Source organism: Fistularia commersonii, chromosome 17, assembly GCF_037954325.1.
Source record: "Fistularia commersonii isolate RoL2024-O1a breed Wild chromosome 17, RoL_Fcom_v1.0, whole genome shotgun sequence".
Classification (NCBI taxonomy): Eukaryota; Metazoa; Chordata; class Actinopteri; order Syngnathiformes; family Fistulariidae; genus Fistularia; species Fistularia commersonii.
In genome coordinates this window covers 12266712-12290171 of record NC_141300.1, presented here as the reverse complement: position 1 = coordinate 12290171, position 23460 = coordinate 12266712, and the positions used below count along the sequence as shown (strand labels likewise).

General features: G+C 48.1%; 1 protein-coding gene across 1 annotated transcript in view; it reads right to left on the bottom strand.

The window, feature by feature from the left end:
- Nucleotides 1-1298: 1298 nt before the first annotated feature.
- Nucleotides 1299-23460, bottom strand: part of lrp5 (low density lipoprotein receptor-related protein 5) — a 53304-nt gene continuing 31142 nt past the window's right edge. The window contains exons 12-29 of the mRNA XM_086163522.1: nucleotides 13671-13887; nucleotides 13441-13594; nucleotides 13164-13299; nucleotides 12708-12952; nucleotides 10604-10788; nucleotides 7767-7915; nucleotides 7516-7693; nucleotides 6445-6641; nucleotides 5827-6032; nucleotides 4933-5123; nucleotides 4016-4225; nucleotides 3813-3938; nucleotides 3493-3729; nucleotides 3287-3397; nucleotides 2967-3206; nucleotides 2695-2837; nucleotides 2512-2609; nucleotides 1299-1640 (exon numbers count right to left, since the gene is read on the bottom strand). Of these exons, the coding sequence (XP_086019648.1) occupies nucleotides 1325-1640; nucleotides 2512-2609; nucleotides 2695-2837; nucleotides 2967-3206; nucleotides 3287-3397; nucleotides 3493-3729; nucleotides 3813-3938; nucleotides 4016-4225; nucleotides 4933-5123; nucleotides 5827-6032; nucleotides 6445-6641; nucleotides 7516-7693; nucleotides 7767-7915; nucleotides 10604-10788; nucleotides 12708-12952; nucleotides 13164-13299; nucleotides 13441-13594; nucleotides 13671-13887 (3339 nt within the window). The 3' untranslated portion in view covers nucleotides 1299-1324. The remainder of the gene's footprint in view (nucleotides 1641-2511; nucleotides 2610-2694; nucleotides 2838-2966; nucleotides 3207-3286; nucleotides 3398-3492; nucleotides 3730-3812; nucleotides 3939-4015; nucleotides 4226-4932; nucleotides 5124-5826; nucleotides 6033-6444; nucleotides 6642-7515; nucleotides 7694-7766; nucleotides 7916-10603; nucleotides 10789-12707; nucleotides 12953-13163; nucleotides 13300-13440; nucleotides 13595-13670; nucleotides 13888-23460) is intronic.

Below are 23460 nucleotides of genomic sequence, written 5' to 3'. Positions count from 1 at the left end.
AAAAAAAAAAAACTCCTTCAAACTATACAAGACGAGACAAAAAATGCATACGAGGAACTGCACACGCGCACGCACGCACGCACACACACACACACACACGCGCACAAACACACACAGAAATATGATTAACAAAACTTGCTATAATTATCATTTGTTATTTAAAATAGCTTCATGATCTAGTGTAGCAGTGGTCATCGGGGAGCTCTGTCGGAAGCATCTGATACGCAGGTCGTATGTATGAGTATGTACACGGTAGCAGCAAACATACTTTTGGTAAATGGGACAGGAAAAGAGGAAAAAAAAAAAAAAAAAATAGTGGAAGAAGTTCAAAATGAAAAGCGTTCACTTCTCAAAAAAGCCAAATTGCTGACTTAATTACACTTCGGTATAAATAGCATTACACTGATATTCATTTGGTATACTGTGGATGAGGGTGGAGGAGGAGGAGGGGGAGATAAAGACGGGGTGTGTTCAAGCTGGACTGCTGGTGGCTTTTTTTTTTTTTGGACACCTGATAAAATTCTTGAAATCTGAGGGACACAGATTTCACATGGCCCGACAACATCCATCCGCGCATCCCAGCTGCACACACACATACACACACACATTCAGGTCTGCATCAAGATCTGCGTCTTAACGTTCCAGCAGCGCAGCCACATGCATCCACACGCATGAACACACACACACACGCAACACACACACACATACGCCCACGCAGCTGTCGCTCATGCCGGCCGGGCGCTCCCCCTCCGCGGAGCCGTGCTGAAGGCAGCGTGAAGGAAACAGCACAGTTATTTCTCTGTGGCTGTTCAGATCATTCAACAGTATATACAGTCCTGGGGGGGGTCGGGGTGAGGCTGGGGAGCATGAGGTCTCCCATGCTCGCCTTCAGTCTTAATAAATAGACTCATCACGCCTCTCGGTCACGCGGTACCAGTTTCTACTGTCGGTGGATGCAACCAATGCGCTGGGGGGGGGGGGGGGGTTGAAATGACAGAATTTGTAATAAAAAAAATATTAAAAAGAAAGAAGCGGTGCAGCCGAGGAGGCTTTCCTCAGCCGACGGAATGGAATTCAAACCCGGTAGTCTCATGGCCTCCTGTCCGCGGGGGTGGGCGCGGGGGCGGTCCGACCCTCGGCCTCGGCTGGAATGAAGAGCCGACCGATGTGGCAAGGCACTGACACCGAGCGGCGGGTGGGAGCAGGACGTTTGGCACGTGAGTACTTTACTTAGAAGAGGCTAGTTCGTGGGATTTCTTCCTTCTTCGAGGAGGGAGGAGGGCGGGCGACCCCCGGGGTTTTGTATTTTTTTTTTTTTGGAGGGTCATGAGGAGTCGGTGCAGGGCGACGGAGGCGGCGGGCACAGGTGGAAGTAAGAGCGCTCGGTGGAGGGGGACGGGGGGCAGCTCTCCTCCGCCGACAGGTACTGGGAGCGCGGCGTGGGGGGCGGGGGGTACGGGTCCGAGTCTGAATTCAGGTCCATGTAGTACTTGTTGTGTTTGCCGTGGCCCGCCGCCTTCCAGTGGCCGGCCGACGAAGCCGGGCCGGCCGGAGGGTGGTGGGGTGTGTAGTCGCTGTCGCACACGTCCGTGCTGCAGGGCGTGGTGGGCGGAGCGGCGCCGTGGATGGGGTGGTACGGCCTTGCGGGAAGGAGATAAGTGTTAAACAGGTACAACATTGCGTGCCTGGATATCATTTTCATCTCTGTGTACTTTGTGTGCTCAAGAATGCAAAAGTTAAAAAAATATAAATAAAGGGCATCATGAGCGCTCTGCAAATTTGCATTTTTTGGAAGAACATCTGATCTTTGCGTGCCGGGGAAGTCCCGCGGGTGCTGGAATTATGAGGGGGGGGTTCTGTTGTGGGTGCAGACGAAGATCGCGGGTGTTGCAAAACGCACTCCCATCCATCCGCCAGAACATTTGAGGTATGGCAGCTGGGCTGGGAATTATGATCTGGTTCCAGCTGAGAGCCAGTTCCGATCTGTCTGATGCGCTGGAATGAAGTTGCCTCCGAGCTTATCAATTCCTGCTATCAACCACGGCCATATATCAAACTGGTGATCGCACACAGCTGAGGAGGAGCGACCAACCGGAGGCGTGTTGGGAGAAGAGAAAGGGTTTTTTTTTTTCTTCCCTTTTCCCCAAATTTATCATTTCAAGTCTGTGCAAACACCAGCAGTTTGCTGAGATGACTACTTAACATGCACTCAGGTGTGAAAAGCACCATCAACGAACCGCTGGGGGACGGATGACACACCAACAGGCGCTCACTTAGATTACGATAATACACACACTAACGCGAGTGTGGTCCACACCCAAGTTGGGGAAAACAGGAAGGTGTAGCTTCACCTGAAAGTCTCGCCCTGACATAATAAAAGCGTTATTTTCAGATAACAGCTGTAATCCACAATGTGGATGGAATGGAAACCCTTGCGAGTGTGAGCGTGTGTATGTGTGTGTGTGTGTGTGTGTGTGTGTGTGTGTGTGTGTGTGTGTGCGTGTCTCTCACCTGTACGATCTTGTCGTTGAGGGACTGTTGGACGAGTAGCAGATCTCTGTGTTGTAGAGTGAACGGTCAGTCGCCGGGGAAGGCGGGGGATTCAGGATCTACCGTGAAAAAGATGAAAATAGAATTTTAAAAAACCCATACACATACGACAGAAAAATGTGTGTGTATGGTGTGTGTGTGTACCTGCGGGTAGAAGGCACCCTTTGTAGACGAGGAGCTGCTGGACGAAGCGCCGGTCACGTGGTTCCTGTCGTAGAGAGGAACCCCACTGCTGCTGCTGCCCATCAGGCTGACTGAGCTCATCATGGACTTTCCACAGGAGATACCTGCGCACGCGCGCGCGCACACACACACACACACACACGCACACACACACGTGTCACATTTGAAAAGGCTATATGTAAGGTACCTGGAAGTAGAGAAGGTCCGCAGCTGCTGCTGCTACACGTTTGTACCTTGGAAGGTACCATGCTGGGAGCTGCTGGGGGCGATGAAGTTGAGGGGCACGTGGGGCGTACCACTGATGTACTCATGGGGGAACGTCCCACTGGGACCCTTGTAGCGCCGACACACCACACGCTGGCAGACAAAGTAGGCTCCTCCGATCACAAAGACCAGCAGAATGATGGCGATGACCGGGCCGATGGTGTTGGGTCCGGTGTTGGGGATCCCGCTGGAGGGCGGGGACACGTATTCTGCACGGACAGAGAGGTTGATGGGAAAATCCAAAAAACAGGGAGTGCCGGCAGAGGCGAGACGACCGGGGTTCCCGTACCGCAGGCCAGTTCGTCGGAGCCGTCGGGGCAGTCGGAGTAGTTGTCGCACTGCTGTTTCTTGGTGATGCACTGGTTGTCGCCGCAGCGAAACTGGTTGGGCAGGCAGATTGCTGGGGGCGGAAAGAAGAAAAACAACCGCTCAGTATTTGGCGCCGACGCTTCCGTCTCTGACGTGAAACCCTCTGCGGGGATCGCGGCAGCCTACTTTGACAGTCCTGCTCGTCGGAATGATCGGCGCAATCCGGCTCGCCGTTGCAGCGGCGCTGGGCATCGATGCAGCCCCCTTTGTCGCACTGGAACTGGAGGGCCGAGCACACGGGGCAGTTCTCCTCGTCGCTGCTGTCCTCGCATTCGGGGAAGCCGTCGCATCGCCACGCCATGGGGATGCAGTCGATCTCCCCCGTGGAGCAGGTGAACTGCTCCGTGGAGCAGGTGGGAGGTTCTGGGCCAAGAAAAAGAGGGAGGGTGTGACAGTGAGGGGGAGGAGAGAACCAACCTCCTCCCCGCCTCCGGTTTAGTGCTCACCTCCGCAGTGAAGCAGGTCTTGCAGGAGCACCAGGTGCATGGGGCAGGAGCACCGCGGCGTGCCGTCGCCCTTGGCGATGCAGATGTGCGAACATCCTCCATTATCCCGGGAACATGGGTGGGATGCTGGACGGGAAAAGAGGAGCTCTGATAAATAACAAATACGGGGGCGGCGGCTGGACGCCAGAGGCGCCCGTCCTTACCGAACTCCTGCGGGTCCATCTCCTCCACGGCGTGGATGGAGGTCAGGTACGAGATCCGCCCCTGGATCCGCGTCCGCCCGTCCCCGGTAAGTTTGTCCACCCTCTCGATCATCTGCTGCTGCCGATCGATCCAGTACAGGTGCTCGCCCAGGACCGTCAGCCCCATCGGCTGGAGGATGTTGGAGTCCTGGAGGACGATGCGGTTCGCTCCTGAGGACGGGGACAGAGATCTTGAGATGAGAATATACGACAACAGCGACAATGTGCGAGTTCGAGCGCTTCACCCGTGCGGATATTTCTTCAACAAATATTTGTGAAGCCGGAACAAACGGGGTGAGCTCACGTTTCGTGATGTAGAGCGAGCGATGGGCCACGGATGCTGAAATGCTGCATTTAAGAAAATCTGCAGAATCTGACGGGTTTGGGACTGAGCTGTGACAAAATAGACGTATATGTGGATTGATTTTATGAGACCAGTCTGAATTGCAGCTTTCAGAAATTAGCTTGTTCTTTAGAGGCTTTGCAGCCTTCCTGTAACAGTAACCAGACCAGGAGTTGCCTAATATTGTCCTGCTCGGTGTTTTTGGCAGTGTCACATCACTTGTGTGAACAATGTTTTCCTTGCAGCAGATGTTTTTATTTTACCACAGTTGAAATTTAGAAAAAACTCAAATAAATCGCGTACTCGCCGCACGGCCCCAGGAGAGATGTTGCCGGTAGTCAGTCTGCGATAATACAGATTTAGCAGTGGGGTGGTTAAAGACCGTCTGATGTCTGATCCGTTTCGCTCGCGGCCCGTCGGAAGAAAGCTCGTCCCGCTTCGGCTTAGCAGCGTCGTCTGAGAGCGGTTGCACGGAGCTCTCTCTTAAGCTGGCGATACAAGCGGTGCATTCGTAACGGCCTCTGCGGCGACCCACCTGTGAGATCGCTGCTCTCGATGCGTTTGAGGTCGGCGTCGACCCAGAACAGTTTCCCCAGTTTGTTGTCCAGAGCCAGAGCCACCGGCCGGATCAGCCCAGTGGTGAAGAGGGACTCCCGCTCCGTCCCGTCCAGGCTGGCTCCTTCGATCTTAGCGGAGCGCTCCTGCACGGTGGTGAAGTACATGTACCTATGGAGGGCCCAAACACACACACACACACACACACACACACACACAGATAAACAAGCAGTTGAATGGAAGAGTGCGATCAGATGACCAACGGCAGACTGACACAAATATCCCGACGGAGGTCAGTGACTCATTGTCAACATTGTCAACACAGATGCTGACAGCGCTCAGGTTAGTGGCTCCACATCTGGCCGTGGGAGGCAACTCACCAGCATGATTAAACATGTGCTGGTGGGAAGCAGGGATGTATTGAACTGCCAGAAGTTTATTAAAAAAATAAATAAAGGAATTAAAAAAAAAAAAAAAAAAAATCAAAACATTAGATAATGGATAATTTTTCCGGGAAAAAATCCTAATCAAGAACTTCCATCGGCTGAGGGAGCTGTGGTTAAAAGCGGTACTTTTGTAAAATCCGCTGTTTGCAGTCAACCCCCTTTGGCTCTGGGCGACGAGCGCTATCCAAACAATACAACAGCCGAGCAGATGTTTGGTGGAACAACCCCGGTGTGAGCACCACATCTGTGGGTTTGTAAACGGCGAGCACAGGTCGACACGTGGCTCCGTCTCCATCAGTCGGCCCCGTATGATCCGATATGAGCTTCCACATTCAGCTGGTCATGAATTTCATCTTTATTTGAAATCGTTCGAGTCACGATGCGTCGGGCTACCGTACGCGTTATCGGCCGGGTAAAAGCGTGCACACCCTTTCTCTGCGTTGACGACAATCGCCCGCGGCTTGTCGGTGTCGTCCTTCAGGACCACGCCCACGTTGTGTCCGTCCATCCTCTGGACGTTGATGGTGTTGGTCATCTCGCAGGTCCAGTAGATGTGGCGGCTGTAGGCGTCCAGGCTCAGGTCGTGCAGCTGGTTCTCCACCGGCTGCACTGCGCCGCTCGCTACCATGGAAGACTGTGGGACGGACAGCGGGGGTCGGAGGTTAAAAAAGGCTACGCCGGCAGAAAACACCATCTTCTGGAGAAGATCTGTGGTCGGCTCTAGGATGAGAGGAGTAACTTGTGATAACTTCTGATTTTCAGTGCAGAAGCCAGATAACTTCTGCATTATGAGTCCCTCGACCGATCCGTCTGACACGGGTGGGGAGGTTTGTAAGACAAAGATCTTTCGTTTAAAAAAAATAAATTAAAAAAAAAAAAAAAAATGGCCACGGTTAAAGCAGTAGAGGCTGCCGTTGTCAGACATTAACACTATATCTGGGATCTTTCCTGGAGCCAATCCTAAGCTCCTCCACTGCGGAACCGAGCTAGCATGCAGAATTGAATTCCTCCTCGTCACATTTTTTTTTTTTACGATAATGGGTTACCATGGCGCCATCGTCCCGGGCCCTGCGAATGTTCTGCCGTCCGTCCAGCCAGTACACCAGCCGGTCCAGGGGGTCGTAGCTGACGGCTCGGACGTTCCTCAGCACACGGATGGGCAGGATGATGTCGGGACTCTGCTCCCCCAGGACCATCCTGCTGATGCTGGTCTTCTGACTGAAGAGCAGGAAACTGGAAGGAGCTGCAGAGGCAAGAGGTAAGAGGTCACTGCTCTACCTTTGCAGATGCAACCTCAGCCGATGGTTTGGATTTTCTTTTCAGACTGCATTGAGAAGACAATTTGTAGCTCTTCAGCAAGCCGCGGCTCTCACGACGTGTCCAATAAACACAAACGCCCCTTCGTCTTACACGATACTCTGTTGTCTTGGATTTTTTTTTTTAAAGCGAAACACGCACTTGAGTGAAAAATAAAAAAATTCTATTTCACGTTGATGATTCGCATCTGTACTTGGCGTTTCATCCTTTAAGCAGCCCAAACGCTGCTTTGTTTCATCTGCCTCCAATAAAATCCAGCCTGAATCGAGGAGAGAAATTTACAAGTTCTCTTTTTTTTTTTTTTGGTTTTTTTTTTGTTTTTTTAGAGAAACCGGCTGATAAATGAAACCCTCTGCAAAGCCTGAGCGTAGATGGGAATGGGAATCGTCCAATGTCAGGAAAAACACACATTAAGCGTCTTTCAAACAACGATACTGATTCTAGATGTAAAATCATATTATTATATTCCATGATTTATCAATTATTTCTAGTTTTGAATATTTCACGTGGGAGTGCACTTCTGCTCAACAACGCCACGACACAAAGGACAGAAAATGCAGTTTATCACGCAAGACTTGTTGTCTGTAAGGAAAAAGGGGGATTTTTTTTTTTTTTTTTTTTTTTTTCTGCGTTTTGTTGTCAAATGCCACGTGAGAGGCAAATAGAACGACTTTTACTCCACTGGAAAACATCTTAATGAAGAAAAGATGTCTCATTCCTCCAACAGCTGGCCCTGAGAATTAAACCAACACCCGTCCGTGGCGAGGTCCATCCCATCACCCCGGCCTCGGACTACTCACAGCTACAGTTTCGTCCATCGGCGTTCAGGGTGTAGTGGGAGGCGCAGCGGCACTGGGCCCCGGCCGGTGTGGCCAGGCAGAGGTGGGCGCAGTTGCCGTTGTTGTGGGAGCACTCATTGGTGCCGTCCTGGCGGGACGAGTGGAACACCAGGATGTCCAGCATCAGCTCCAGCTGACCCTGGAGACGGAGACACGTTGTCGGGTCTTCGTCGGACACATAGTCGGCGAGGGGAGAAGAAATGGCTCCCTACCTGCAGCACCACGGTGCGGTTTGAGCCGCTGCGTTTATCGGCCCGCTCAATGCTGCGCAGGTTGAAATCCGTCCAATAGATGAAGTCCCGGTACTGAGTCAGACCGAAAGGGTGCGGGAGGTCGTCCACGATGATCTCCCTCTGAAGGCCTGAGGAGGACACGGCAGTAAATACATGTCCGCTCAACATGTATGCTAAAGTGAATGTTCATATTATGCTGATCCCCTGTTTCACGATGTAGTTATTAAGAAAATTCCAATGTATAAAATAGCAAAAAGGTCTAAATTCTGATTTTAAAAATATTTTTCCATTCAATAAAAAGCATCAACATCCATCAGAAAAAGATGTTTTTAAGATCAAGAGTCTTAATTTCTTTGAGCTCACTGATTATTTTTCATCTAGTGAACAAAAAGGTACTTTTTTTTTTTTTTGGTCTGTAGTAATTAAAATAATCGTGGTTTGCAGCGCAAACGGTTTTAAAATACAAAATCCACTGCACATCACGTAGAAATCAAGGCTTCATCTGTCGGTGAACTCGGGAACGTTAATTGTTGCCTTCGATTAGCAAAACCATGTTGTTTCCAGAAAAATGAAGTTTGTTGGGCCAAAAGCTGCCAGTGGAAAATGCATTCATGATGAGCGATCGGCTGGAAGTGAGCTGAGCGCAGCTCTGCCCGGCACGCACCGCTATCTCATTCAGGCAGCTGGCCGGACCTGGAGCGATCGGTAAGAAGTGCTGAGCAGTAGTTGTCCTGGTGAGGGCCGGCTAATCATTACCATCAGACCCCGAAGTTTTGTTTCCATCAGCTGGACGAGGCGATCATTACTCAAGCTGAGGTCATCGGTAAAAATACACGATTGCGGTATTGACTCGCTTTGTTCGAATGTGTTGTTACAACACAAACAAGCATTCCTCACCCTGTACTTTCACTGACAGGTCCTCAAAACAATTCTATGGCGTGAGACGGTATGCAAGTGGAGCCTGCGCTTCGTGCAGATCCCGAGGCGAGCAAACACCTGAGGTGGTTATCAGCTAAAATGTGCGTTCTGTTTCGGCATGGCTTCAGCCAAAGCGTATTGGCGAGCTGCCTGCATTCTTCCCCGGTGAGCGACGCTTCAGGTGGAATCTTGACGGCTCAGCAGTAGCTTGGTCCTAAAGGGTTGCTTCCCCTTGCTTGCGGACAACCCCTCCAGACTCCTGCGTCCAGCAGGAGCCCTTCACGCCCATGGAAATGCAACTAAATGTTTGTGACGGCAGCTTTCAGGAAGGCTTGGGGACCAGTCCCATGGAGGTGGACAAAGCTCCCCTTAGAGGGTATGTCCTTCGCCGGACAGTTTTTCCTTTACGGTGCAGCACAATCCTGATATGGCGTTCTACTACATCCTAACGTATGTTCAGGGAATCCTGTTGGTTTCCATCACCCAGGGCTCAAGAGCACTGCTCATATTGAACAATGTTTTCCATAAATAATGGATGACTGCCAGAGAATTCTGCTGCTGTAAATCCTCTCAAATGTGTCATGAGGAGCACAGAGGGACGGCCTCGGGAAATATAACAGCACATGCCACCGTCGGGGGGGGGGGGGTCAAGCGTGGCATCACCTTGATGATAATGTCACTCGAGCCGTGCAGGCTCTGTATAAGTTCTCCTGATGTCTGGAAAAAACATTTTCCAAATGGCCGCAAAATGTCACCGACAAAGCCGGCTTGACGCTATGAAAATTTTACGCGGCTAAAATTTCCCTTGTGGAATTCGAGAGGGGGCGCGGAGAGATGTGCAAACTGTCAGATAGCGAGGCGGCTGCAAATATTTTAAACATATTCAACTCATTCTGCATGTGGGATATGAAATTGTTTTCAGAGATTCACTGAAGCTGCTGAAAAAAAACAAGAATAAGTCCTTCTAATTTAGCTCTTCACTGTGAAATTATATTTATTTACATGGACTCGAGGAACACCGGAGCAAGACGGCGTTCCGGGGAGAGGTGCAATGTGTAAACATAATCGCGTCTGTTTCTTGAATCCACCGCTCTACCATGCTGGACACCCCTTTTTTACGCACAGACGTTGCTGGGACGGCCTGCACTGCCGGCTAAAGAGGTGGAACAATCTGTTCCCATTCTGTCTCCGTGCGGTTTTATAGACAATGAGGCGTGAACGCAGTGTTGCAACACGGCAATATTCCGACTTGTGCCATGTGCAATTCACCGACACAAGTTTTAGTATAAAAGAACTGGCTTCAAATGCAGCCGTGAACTCGGGTTATGTGTAGTAATCGCTCTCATAAACGGTCCAAATTGCCGCACTATTCAGAGGCACTTCAATTTGGTCTCGGTATTTTAGTTAGAATTATTTGAGTTAACGAGTCTTATGAGTCATTACACAGGCCTTGTTTGGTTGCATGTCAGGGCTGAGATGGGTGCCAAAAATATATACTTTCCCCAGATTAAATCATAACGGGAATATACTATTCCTAAAAGGGAAACATCGCCCAGTGCTTTGTGTGGTCGAGATGAAAAGATTGTGGAAAAAAACAAAAACACTAATTTTAAGAAAATCGAAACATTCGCTCATTCATTCATTCATTCAGTCATTCATTCATTCATTATCTTTATTGCTCATCCATTCACATGTCATAGGAACATACAACCGTTATCACGTCTGGACAATTAAGGGTCTCCAATGAGCCCCCAGCATGGTTTTGGACTGTGGGTGGAACCTGGAGAACCCAAAGGATCTCCACACACAAAGGCCTCCAGTCAGAAGTGACAAGGAAGCGCAAACCATTTACAGATTGAAACAATTGCATGAAAATGTTGAGTTGAAATTATCCGAACCTTGCATGTTGGTGCTCTCAATCAAGCATGTGTCCAGGTCGGTCCAGTAGAGTCGGTGGTCTACGTAGTCGATGGTCAGCCCATTGGCTCGGCCCACTTTATCCACAAGGGTCACGATGGTGCTTCCGTCCATGTAGGCCCTGGCAATGCGCGGTCGACCACCCCACTCCGTCCAGTACATGTACCTGCAGAGGCAAAGCACAGTTTCAACCCGGGACAGAATAAATCTGCATCCATAAATCAGTTTTTCAGACTTTTCGTGTGGAACTTTTTCGTAAAAAAAACACCTGTTTTTACTCTCCGAGTTTTATTTTTGTGTTCTGGCAGTAGATGCATCCATCAGGGTATTTTTCAATTCATAAACACATTTGGTATGTGCTCATTAAATGACATCACATGCCTCCAGGAGAGCACGAGGAGAGCCGCGGGCCATGACATCACCAATACATCAACAGGTGTTGGATTTTGGCACGACGCAACACGCAAACCAAAATAATGCTAACAACTGTGTCAAACGGGTTCGATAGCAACATCTCCCACTCGGGCGGAGATTACGTGGAAAAAAAAAAAAAAGAGCGGAGGTTGGCCGTTGGGTCTACATACCAACGCAATGACACTGCTACGCTCTCCCCGCCCTGCGCGAGGAGACATGCTACATGATGTCACCGGCGAGTATGTGCCCGAGAAATTCTGCCAGCATAATACAGATGTCTGAGAGTGAGCCATTTCCGCGGGGCAGGCGTCTGTCTGCGGCTGTTATTCCTATCAGCTGTTAAGCTGCTCTAATGCACCGCATTGACTTGCAGAGCAGATAGCGGACTGCTAGCATCGCTATTTCAAGAGACGGTAGAAATGAAGAGTAGAGGACTGAACAAATGAGGTGGTCTTAACCACGATTACATAGCTAGCTACATGCTTCTCATACAGTAATACCTTGACTTTGGAGTGTAATTGGTTCAATGACCGAGCTCGTCACTTAATCTGCTCATATATCAAATAAATTTCCCCTTAAAATGAACTGAACACAGTTAATCCATTCCAGACCCCTGGAATTGTTATTTGTCATTAATTCCAATAATATCCATGACAGGTTTTTAAATAAGAAAATTGTTATTTATAAATAATAAGTAATGTGTAAGAAAATAATCCATAATAAAAAAGAATGAAAAGAAATAAACCTGCTTTATTAAGTATTTAGAAGATCCCAACAGTGGCGGAAAAGGTTGAAGGGAGTTTTTCCACACAATAAATGCTACAATGTGTTGCTAGATGTAACGTGCACACTTTGCTAGCCTTTATGCCTTTATGTTACCTCATTTTACAACCCTCAAACTGTCCACGACTGGCTGTCAACAACTCTTCCAATGCCTCGTCTGTCGACGTTCCCGGCGTCTGCTGCACCAAATCCCTATAAATGTCTCCTGCCTTCTCACAGACGATGCTCTCTGTTATGTCTGTTATGTCACTGACAACAACTTCATCCTTTCATTAACGAGTCCACAACATGCACACCTCACTGGTGTTTTTCCATGAGTTTCTCTGGGCTACCTAGCAGCGGGCGCCGCGTCCACACCATGATACCACTTTATGGACAGTGGCGGCCACGTCAGTGTCAAATCCTCAGCCCGCTCACTCCTCGCTCAGATCTGGGCTCCAGTCACAAAGCAAAAAAATCCACTGAGTGACGGCTTGGATCTTGGAAAACTTATGAGTTTATGCACTCATAAGTCAAGGTTCCACTGTATTTTTCTTGTGTGGTGAAAGAATATGTGAAAATGACAGTGTTAAGCTGTTGCAAACATCATGGTCCATGGAGATTCCTGTCTAACCTCATCAGACAGCCTGTCTGTCACCACTGCTCAGAGCAGATTCCCGATGTAGTACTAGCTCCACAATGAACTTCTCTGTCACACCTGCAGCATACCTCACGGCTCCTAAAATTTTGTTCTGACTTTCAGTTTTTAGTCTGCAACCCTGAAAATCGTCAGGTCTGAGCCCAGCATTAATCAGAGAATAGTACAATTTAGTCTCATGCTTCAATACAATTTGTTATTGCTTATTGACCACTGTTTGAAAGAACCATTCAGTGTGGGTTGAACCATACCCATTGGCAGGATCCAGCGCCAGAGATCGCGGGTTGTCCAGTGAGCGCGGATTGTCCAGGTCCTTGCAGACCAGGACCTGTCTGTACTGGCCGTCCAGCCGGGCCACCTCGATACGGTTGGTGCCGGTGTCGGCCCAGTAAATGTTCCGACCCATCCAGTCCACAGCCATGCCCTCCGGATAGTCCAGTCCGAACTCAGTCACGTTCTCTACGGAGCTGCCGTTCATGTAGGCTCTGCTGATGGTCTGTGACAAATGGAAGTGTGTGTGAGTTGCGAACAGTGGAGGATCATAATATCTCTATTAAGTCGCGGTTCCTCGCCTCATAAGTGCCTTAGAAACCCTCACATCTACATCAGTTGCTTTCTTCAAAGTTCTAGCTCACATTTAGAAGAAGATGCTGCGATACAACTCTACGCCAAACTTTCACCTAGTAAAACCGATAAGCCCATCTAACCTTGGCCAGTATGTCCGTCCAGTAGATCCTCCTCTCGGACACGTCAAAGTCGAGCGCCGATGCCTCTTTGACGCCTGTCAGAGGGATGGCCACGTCATTGCTGTTGGTGCCCAGAGAGATGCTCCTGATGTTATCTCTGCGGAGAATACGGTATGGAAAAGGCTTAGAGCAAGATAAGCGGTTCTAAATATGGATGGGAATGTACCCGTGGCTGAAACTAAAAAAAGCATCAGAAGATTTCTATACGGGACAAGCAGATCCCAGGTCCTAGGTGTACCTGTTGGTAAACAGCAAGAAGGCCTCGGGCACCACGCAGGTCTGGAGGTCCGACAAGAGCTCCATTCCCATTGGACAGGCACAGGTGACAGCCTGCCGGCGCCAAAAGCATAGATGACTGCATCCCCCGTTGTCCAGTGCACAGCCATTCGTACCTGGACAGAGGACAGGGGGTTCAGCACTGTCGCCGACTGGCCGTGAGAAGACATCAGCTGCAGATGTCCGCCTTACCGAACGTCTCAGTCACTTTAGTGGCCTTCAGACCCATTAAATCGGGCAGCTGATCGATGATGATCTCTCGTATGGCCTTGGACTTGTGGACTCTCTCAATGCTGCGCCGCTGCCAGTCAGTCCAGTAGATGTAGTCGCCCAGCAGGGTGAAACCAAAGATGTGCGGCAGCTTGTCCTCCAGCAAAGTCTGTCGGTTGGTGCCATCCACGTTGATCACCTGAGATAAACAGTAAGAAAAGAAGTAGCACATTAACACGTTAGGTTACCCAGTATTGGGTGTTTATTCTCTCTTACTGTGTGTTACGTTTAATGACCTGTCCTTGTTAGCAAATCTGCCGTGACCTTTGGCCACACTTCCATCCACAGTGTAAAAAAACAAGCGCACATTATGCAGAGGAAAGGGTCGGAGAGGGAAAGGGAGAGCTGGAGGAAACAGAGGGGAAGAAAAGACAGACTGATAGAGGCAAGATGCCAGAAAATGGGGATGTCCAAAGGAAGTTAGGAGCGTAAAATTGGTCCAAAAACAACTGACATTTGACATCCGGGGACAAAATGGAAACTCCAGCTGAAAATGGTATTCTAAAGGGGAATTCCACCAAATTCAATGGTATTATTTTTTTCTTCTTCTCGTTTCAGGTGAAAGTTTAGCTCAATGCTGAGCTGGGTCAGACCGGCAAACAATAGATGCTTCTTCAGCCAAGTAATCTGGGAAAGCTGGACTGGGATGTCCGAAAGCAAACCGGGATGGTGTTCTTGTGACTCTACTTGGACACAATGTCAGGAATACATAGAAATACCAAAGTAAGAAAACATCTCCGCGCTTTCCCTCATCAAGATCTTGGAAAAATCAGGGGATAATAATGGATCAAGCAACTTATTGATTATTTTATTCAATAAAGCATATGATCAAACACATGGATTAATAATAGAGTTTTTATTTTGGAGTCAAAGACTATAGACTAGTGACGCCTACGCATTCTTCACGTGTGGGTTTTCTTGTGTCACATTTCAATTTCAATCAATTAATCGTGGTTCGCGCTTCCTTCTCACAGCAAAAAGGTTCCTGGTTGGATTCCGAATTCTATGTAGAGTTTGTATGTTCTCCCCGTGTCTGCGTGGGATTCCTCCAGGTTCTCCGGTTTCCCCTTGCCGTCCAAAGACATTCAGGAGGTTCATTGGAGGCCCAGACGTGTGAATGGACGAGTGAATGGTCGCGTGTCTCTAGATGACATCTGAACGAGCAAGTGAATGGTTGTGTGTCTCTGTACGTGATCCTGTCGTCGACTGGCGACCGGTCCAGGATTAACCCCGCCTCTCGCCCAATGGCGGCTGGGACTGGCTCCGCACCTCTGTGACCACATACGCAGGATGGATTGGACAAAATAAAATTCCACATAATCAAAAGGTGAAAGGCCTCTTCGGTTTCTCATTTTGTGTTATGAAATCAGTTACAGTAGATCACTAGATATCACCAAAACAAAGCACTCCATAGACAGCATACACATATTCACATACACGGCCGTTAAAATTGACGGAACAGAGACGAGAATGTCAGCGAAGTATTTCCGTGCTTCCAGAGGAATCAGAAAATCACTGCTGATGCAGACAAACACACAAAGGCCGGTAAAGCCACACTTAAAACACCTCTCTCTCTCTCTCTCTCCGTTCTGTGTATGCGAGTGCATGTCAGTCACAAGGCACCTATTACTAGGCTGTTGAAAACTGATATGGGCGTCCTTGCCAACAAACCCCCAACTGTGTGTGTGTGTGTGTGTGTGTGCGCGCACGAGCACACATGTTTATACAAGCAGAAAGTGAGAGCTACAATTGACAAGGCTGCAATTAGTACTTGCGTCCAGCCCTCCTCTTCGCTGCCTGTGCTATTACTAGACGGGAGTTGACTGAAATAGACACACGCTGTTATTTTAGACAAACTACAATCATCTGTTGCTTGCGAGCCGGTCTATGTGTTGGTCCAGAGTGATGTGCGCGCAACACACACACACACACACACACACACACACACACCCGTTCCCTGTGCCAGAGATTTCATGAAGAAAAAAAAAAAGTTCTGTTGAGCAATGCTGTGTGCAAAGATACATTCGAGGTACATGGGTTGGAAATGGTTTTGCCTGCAGCTGCTGAGACAAGCTGGTTCCAAAATAAAGACACTAACAGGCCATTTTCCAAGTTAAAGTCCGTGCATAGTGAAATTGCAGGACATATTGTGAAACGCAGCCCGTGTGTTTTTCTAACTCTGGTCTGGAACAAGAAGTACGAGTATTAGAGGCTTCAAGGCCACGTTCGGAGGCATTGGCAGCGGGTTCGATGCGCCGCGCCGACACGGCTGAGGTGTCGACGCGGAGGGCTCTGGCACAAAAAAGGCATTCGCTGAAATAAAATATAATGCAAGATGTCAGCCGGGGTTGTCCTGTTTGTTTTTCCGATGATGTGTTTTGTCTTTCGGGCGAACGGCGGGGATCGGAATGTGTCAAATCACGACCAAACTGTTAGCAGCGCCACAGAAACCGGGATGGGAATCTAACCGTGAGTCTTGTAAACCGTTCCACCCCTTAAATACACACTGGATTCGTCTTCATTTTCTAAAACAGGCCGGGGTAATTTCTGAAACCCACTGATAAATGTGCTAATGGCTTCCTCCCATGTATGAGCGACGACAATGCCAGGAGACGAGCTGCAGTTAGCAAATACGGCAGAATTTAAGTCAATGAAAACACCCGTTCTATACAAGTTCGACCCTAAACTCGGTCAATCACCGTTGCTATTGCTAATTATAGGCGGCGACCAGACCAGTCCTTATTTTGTGCTCTGGCTTCGGCCAGGGGAAAGTAATATCTCTGAAAATCCCATCAACTATCAGGCATTATTTGGGTAGAGTGACCACATGCTGTAACTTTACATGGATAATTCACGCATCGGTTCTTTTTATTGTACGTCCACCAACCCCAGGATCCCACCAGGGCCGGCCAGCTCCGCTATATTCCAGCTGCGGTGTGGGTTTTATGACTTTCTCCACATCTTAGTGTCCCACCGCGGAGGGTTCCTGTCCCGAACCAGCAGCTGATTTGGTTATTTTCTCTTCAGTTTTGAGAGCATCTCATCAATAAGAGAAGGTCATTAGTTTAAATGGTAGCAGGGATAAAGATTCAGACGTATCAAAGTGATGCATGAAAATTTCCTCAGGTATTAAATGGTCAAAATAGACTTGATGTCTGGAGGTGTTTGATCCTTTACTTCCTGTCCTTCTACAGAGATGAAGATGTTGAGGTTCCTCTTTAGGAGTGAAGAGGACAGAAAGGATCAGAAATGAGTCTCTCAGAGGGACAGCACATGGTAGATGTTCTGGAGAAAAAGTCAGACTGAGATGGTTTGGACATGGACTCAGGAGGGACATTGAAGGGACATCTGGGTGGAGGGATGCTGAGGTTGGAGCTTCCACACTGAAGGTCAGGAGGAAGGCCAAACGAGGTTTATGGATGGAGGGAAATAGGTCAGTTGTGGTGAGTGAAGAGGGTACGATGGACGAGATGATTGGCTGTTGCAAGCCCTGAAGGGAGCAGCCGAAAAGGAAAAGAAGAGGAAGAAGAGGAAGAAGACTTCCTGTCCTGCTTAATCTGCGTGGAGCACATTTCCACAGCTTTGGTAAAAATGACACCGGACATACATGTATATATTTAGCGGGGTCAAAAGCCACCTTCGGATTCCTTCTGAAACGCGCTGCGTTTCCTCTGTTGGGAGTCAAAAATGGCTGACGGGAGGGCTGACAACTCATACGGCAAGAATCTGTGGAGCTACAACATATGGGTGTGTTTTTCCCCCCCCCCCACATACACAGAACGCACATACTCTGCGGCTGAAGCTACAATGGCTAACCATTGTGAGCACAATACGCCGTGGCTACCCTTCAGGAAGCTGCTATAGAATTCAGTTACAGCGACAAAAGGAGAGCAAACAAAGGTCAATGTGCTGTAAGTCATTTTGCTATGAAAAATAGCAGCGCGGTAAAAGAGGGCGAAGCGAAAGAACAACATACAGCTGCTTTCACTCGACTGAATGAACTTGGCTAATAGTCGACGAGGCTGCATCAATGCATTGACCATATAATATCTAAACCACAAAAGTGGCGGAGGAGATTTCTTGCTGCTGCGATGAGCGCCCGGCTATCAGTTTAGTGAATACTCATTTAAATTTCCATTCACAGGGTGATGTGAGGGGGTGAGCAAACAGAAAAAAAAAAACATTCACTTTGATGGGCCTCTGATCCAGGGGAGGTTCCTGACCTCTCCACAAAAAACCTATTCATTTATCACTGTGACACAATTAGACATGGCCATCCCAGTGAAAAGACGAAGAGAATCCCTCTCTGCCCTCGCCTGCTTTCTCTCTCTATCTCTTTGGGAGTAATTTTTCTTTTTTTTTTTTTTTTTTTCCTTTTTTCCTCCATTTTGTTGTGAGAACATTTCATTTCTTGATGGACACGGGGAGAAAAATATGGACAAAAAGATCGAGAGCGCAAACAGAAACGCAACAAAAGGTCTGGGAGAAGTCAAACTGTTCACATAGGCCTCGCGCACACCCTTTCAGGACACAATGACACGCATCACGCAGAGCTTCGCAAACGCACAAGCATAGCGTCATCCGGATTCAGTGGCGGACGGCTTTTCAAAAAGAAAGAAAGGTTGCATTATGTTTGCAATGGACTGAAATTTGAGAGCGTTTACGATAACGCCATCTTCTTAATGCAACGAAGATGATGAAATTTTTGGTGGAAGACAAACGTCTTACAAACATTGATAGGCTTCACACCCCATAGGTATACACATTATTAGACAAAATTAGCACGGCATTGTTGACATGGGTTTCCTTGAGCTGACAACTTCCCGATATATTACGAAACCCCGGGGTGTGTTTACTTCACTGTGTCTTCCTGGGAACACTTCACGAGGAATGCGCAACCCGAGACCACACCGTGGGTGACGGTTACGACAACTCCTTCCCAGACACCTTTTGCTGTTTCGATAGTTTCTCTCACTTTCCATAAAAACACTGCGATGCTCAGTGGTTAAGGATTTTGTTTTATTTATCATAAATTCATCTTTTTCCGACTATATACGTTTCTTATTTTATTTGAACGACGTGCCTTGGACGTTGCAAGGCGATGCAACAAATTGGAGAAAATGAGAGGGGAAAAAAAAAAAAAATCAATTTGATTAAATACAGAAAGCCTTGGAAGCCTTGTAGCCACGCACAGTTGTCTTCTATATAAACCAAACATTTTTTTTTCACGTTTTGACGTATGACGGATTTTCTCTTATACGTGAAAATAATTTGACAAACAAATTTACGGCGCCCCTCGTCTGCACGGGGAGAGAGGGAACAAACAGGCGGCGCTGCGGGCCACGGGCTTTTAGTGCTCGCTCACCGCAACAGCGCTCACTTCAGACCGCAGCATTACCATTCTAATGGAATACATAAGATCAACCGCAAGGCGCTCACAGATGTGGGTCAGAGGCTGAGCTCCCGGAGGAAACCAGACATACAGCGACTGTCACCCCGTGATGAATAGGATGGAAGGGCACGTATAGACGGAGGGGGAGACAGGATGGAAGGAGCAGCGAGGAGAGCTGGCAGGATACGGTGGAAACTCTGAGCGGCAACAGGTGTTATTTCTCCGAGCTAACCAACAGCCAACAGAGTTCGGCCAATTGCTGTTTTTTTTGTTTTTTTTTTCTTTACAAAAGCTACACAATACCGCTAATCAAACATGCAAAAAATCCATACTGAACTGCTTTTTAAATTGGTAAATAATACCAAATGTGTGGTCTTGTGTATCTTATTTCTTTGCACCAACGCATACGCCTGCTGCGTGAAAACGCAAAATGCGCGAGTGTCGTGTTCCCCGTGAAAACAATTTCTCTGCGAATTACACGATGGACCACCACGGCGGCTTTATGGGATGTATCTGTCACTTTGGTTTATGGGTGTTTGGACAGAAATGGCAGACTATGCTATGGCTGGGATTGCATGATTAGAAACATCCACACAAATATCAACAAACATCCAAGGCTCTGGATGAAGTCCGTAGAGATGGTCAGTGGGTCCAAACCTCAAATCAAAACCCGAGTAATGAGATCGGAAAAAAGGCGTGTGTCAACAGTCTCTTAATGCCTTTTGTTATCGCGAAGCAGACTAAAACCTGGCTGTTCCAGCAGTTGTCAGAGTATTTATTGGCTCCACATCTAAACTGGCAACCACGGAACCACAACATCCAACTGGACACAATTTCTGCCCCTTTCAGGGGTCGCTTGTTACAACGCAATCAGTAAGTAACGTCCCAGAAATTCCATCGATTCCTGTCCAATCAGTACACAAGGATCCTGCTGGTTGGAGAGAGAGTACAACAACGGTCGGTTGAAATTGTGACAACCTTTTTTTTAGCACTTTCTCTGCATCTAATGAAGCCCCGAATCGTGACATGCAGCTTAAAAAACAACAGGAAATAACAGCTTTTATTGAATTCAAATGTTGAAACCTATATGTCACACACCCAGTTGAGGAGCGTAGCAGACATTGTTCATTTTGAGTCATTAGCAAAGGGTATAAACATGAGCTGTCGTCACAAGCGTTCGCCTCTTTGTCGTCCTGCAGAATAAAACCAGCGTGGACCACCTGGAGAAAATGAACAGCTCTGAAGTGCAGCCAGAGCAAACGCACTCGGTAAAAGTGTGCGTTAATGTCACCGGCCCAGTCCGGCTATTTAGCTGGTCAACTATGGAAACCAAACACAGGCAAGGACACGAACGCCTCGCACAAGGTGCAAGGCCTTAAGCAGGGGAAATTCCATAATACACTCCTCCCAGCCCTCCGAATTCTACCACACACACACACACACACACACAAACACACACACACACGCCGAGGGAGATACCATATGGCACCACAGTGTGATTAAATGTTGTTACGCATAGTCAATCTGCATAATCACAACAAAGCAGCCGTTTGGTGTGTGTGTGTGCAAGGAAAGCAACACATCAGTCAAAGCGCACGCACACACACACACACACACACACACACACACACACACACACACACACACACACACTCCTTTTCAAAAAGGAGGGGGCTAGCGCGGCGGCAACTTCAGAGGTTTTTTTTTTTCTTTTCCACAGACGAAGGGGAAGGGGTGGTAGGTTGTAGAGGGGGAGTCAGATTTCTTTAAAAAGACTTGAAAACAAAGAGGGAGAGAGAGAGGGAGGGAGGGAGAGAGTTCTTGGAAAAGGTCTTGAGTCTGGCTCAGGCAGTTCTGTTTCCCCATTCTCTCTCTTCTCTCTTTCAAAAGGTAAAATGATGAGTGCTGTTTGGCAGGCTTGCTTCACACTCACCTTCTCTCGCAGTCCTACCAGATTGCTCATGTTGCTGCTGATAAACTCATTAGATACTTTATATGATGCTTCATTAATAAAAACTTATTGAAATCAATTCCATAAAACTGAAACGATTCGAGACATTTAAACAAAAGTAGATTCATCGGTACCCTTAAATTAAGGGTGTGCGGGAGGCATTATTAGAGAAGCCTGAACAACATTGATTTATCTTTCCTTAAACCGCACGTGTCCTCTGGGGACGCCTTGAAAAAAACAGCGTCGGGCTGGGTTGGGACCAAAACCGTAGAAATAAATGTATCTTCAGAGCATGAAAATCAAATATTCTGCCCATCAGAACAGCAAACGGAGTAAATTCTCTCATGCCCAGAGCGCTGGCAGTACCTTGCCTGAGTAATAGCATCACAATAGCCAGTGGGTTTTCATTAAGAGAACAAGTTTTGCTTGGTTTGACGGATCAATTCTAAGAGTGCTAAAACATATGTGAGAACAAAGGTTTTAGTTTTTAACGGAGCGGATGGAGCCGCGTGGTCACGCATAACGCTCTACCTATCCCGTGCATTTGTTCCGCTATCTTCTTTTGTGAGTCGAAAACCACTGCTGTGTGCAGCTCTGCCGAGGAAGTCGAGCACGCTAAATATTTTTCGGTCATTGTGGAACAGTTACCTGAGAGAGCGCGGTAGAAAACACACTCTGGGCAATTTACAGTGCACCGATATGCTCTGTCTTTGCAGAAATAGTGCAAAAATTGATCAGGACTTGGTGATATGTTGCATCGTCTTGGACTATCATTAATTAACTCAGCTTTTGGTGTAACTGAGAAGTGTGAGGATGGACCATAGTGAACTTGTAGCGGTGAGAGCATCGGGTATGACGGCTCATAAACCTCCAAGCCCTGATCACACAGTCGTCGCTAATGCTCAGGTGGATCATTGCATAAACAGGTCTTATTAAAACCAGGGGGAAAGATAGCGAGCGGTGGATTTCACCGTCAGAGCGGGTTCACAAGGACTCCAGCCACAGAAGCAAAGGGCGACTCGTATTTAGAGAAACACAGGCAGCGGCGATTAGGTGAGGACTTATATGTTACACTTCTGGTGCTTCCGACGTTGTCTAGAGTCGAGTTCATGCAAGAGACAGCTTTAGCTGGTGTGCATGTGTGTGAAACAATGTGCTCACGTGCTCTCTTGCACGCACACACACACACACACAGACACACACACGGGAGACGCTAGCAGACATTCAATGGAAATGTCTTCACACCCAGCAGCCATTTCTTTTCAACAAGAGAAAACAAGGCTGAAATAAAAAAAAAAAAAAAAGCCCTTTGAGGTGAGTCCTTTCACCCTGACAGAGAAAGAGAGCAGCCGCCCCCTTTTTCAATTGGTAAGCATTCAGCCAGAAAGCTCTGGCATTCACTATTTTGTTCTAGTCCTCTCCCTTCCTCTCCCTGCTCCCCTGAAAATATGCGACTACAAGTGAACCTGTCCGCTTTTTTGTGGACAAACAGACTGCGAAAACTTTTTCCTCTTTTTTTTTTTTTTTTGCGGAAATTCTTACAAATCTGCGGCGAGAGGCTAAACGGCCATCGAGAAATAAAAATACACAGCCGAGCGAGGGCGCCGCGGAAATAAGAGAAAGAAAAGCACACAAAGGACTGACGTGCTGATATTCCAAGTATCTTTAAAGGAGCTACATAATATATGAACAGACGGGGGTTGAGGGAGGGGTTTGGTGGAGAGCACCTGCTTTCAAGAAGCTGTGTGAGTCTTGGTGGAAAGGGGGAGGGGTAGCGAGAACAACAACCATCAACCCCACAGGGCCCTGCCTCGTTTCTTTCACTCCACGCCTTCCCAGACGGGGGGTGTTGAGAGCTGCTGGGCTCACATCAGACCAGTGAATGTGACTTCATTTTCAATGGGAGCAACAACACATTAGCCCCTTTTTACATGGGATTCTGCAACGCCGGCGGCTGAAAAACGCCCCCGTCGTGTCCGCGGCGGCCCCGGATAAGCCGATTCGCAATGAAAATGGTCAGCACAAAAAAAAAAATATCGTGATATTACAATCGTCCGGAGACGTCGCGCTGACAGAAGTTCCAGAATTATACTCAGAATGGGAATCGCACAGGTTAGTTTGTTACATTTCACCATTCTGGCGCCGTTTTAAATCCCACTGGTGTCTTCGGAAACGGGATTGGCTTCCAGATACTGACCATGTGACAGATCCTGCTCGTAGCCAAAGCAAAGCAAACAGACCCCTCTGTTGACAAACTGCATCGACAGTTTATCCTTCAAAGCAGCGCAGCACACGCATTCCAGCCCATCGGATCGTACAGATCAATAAAAATCCCCTATCATCCTTGGCCCGTTTCTCTAAAATCTTCC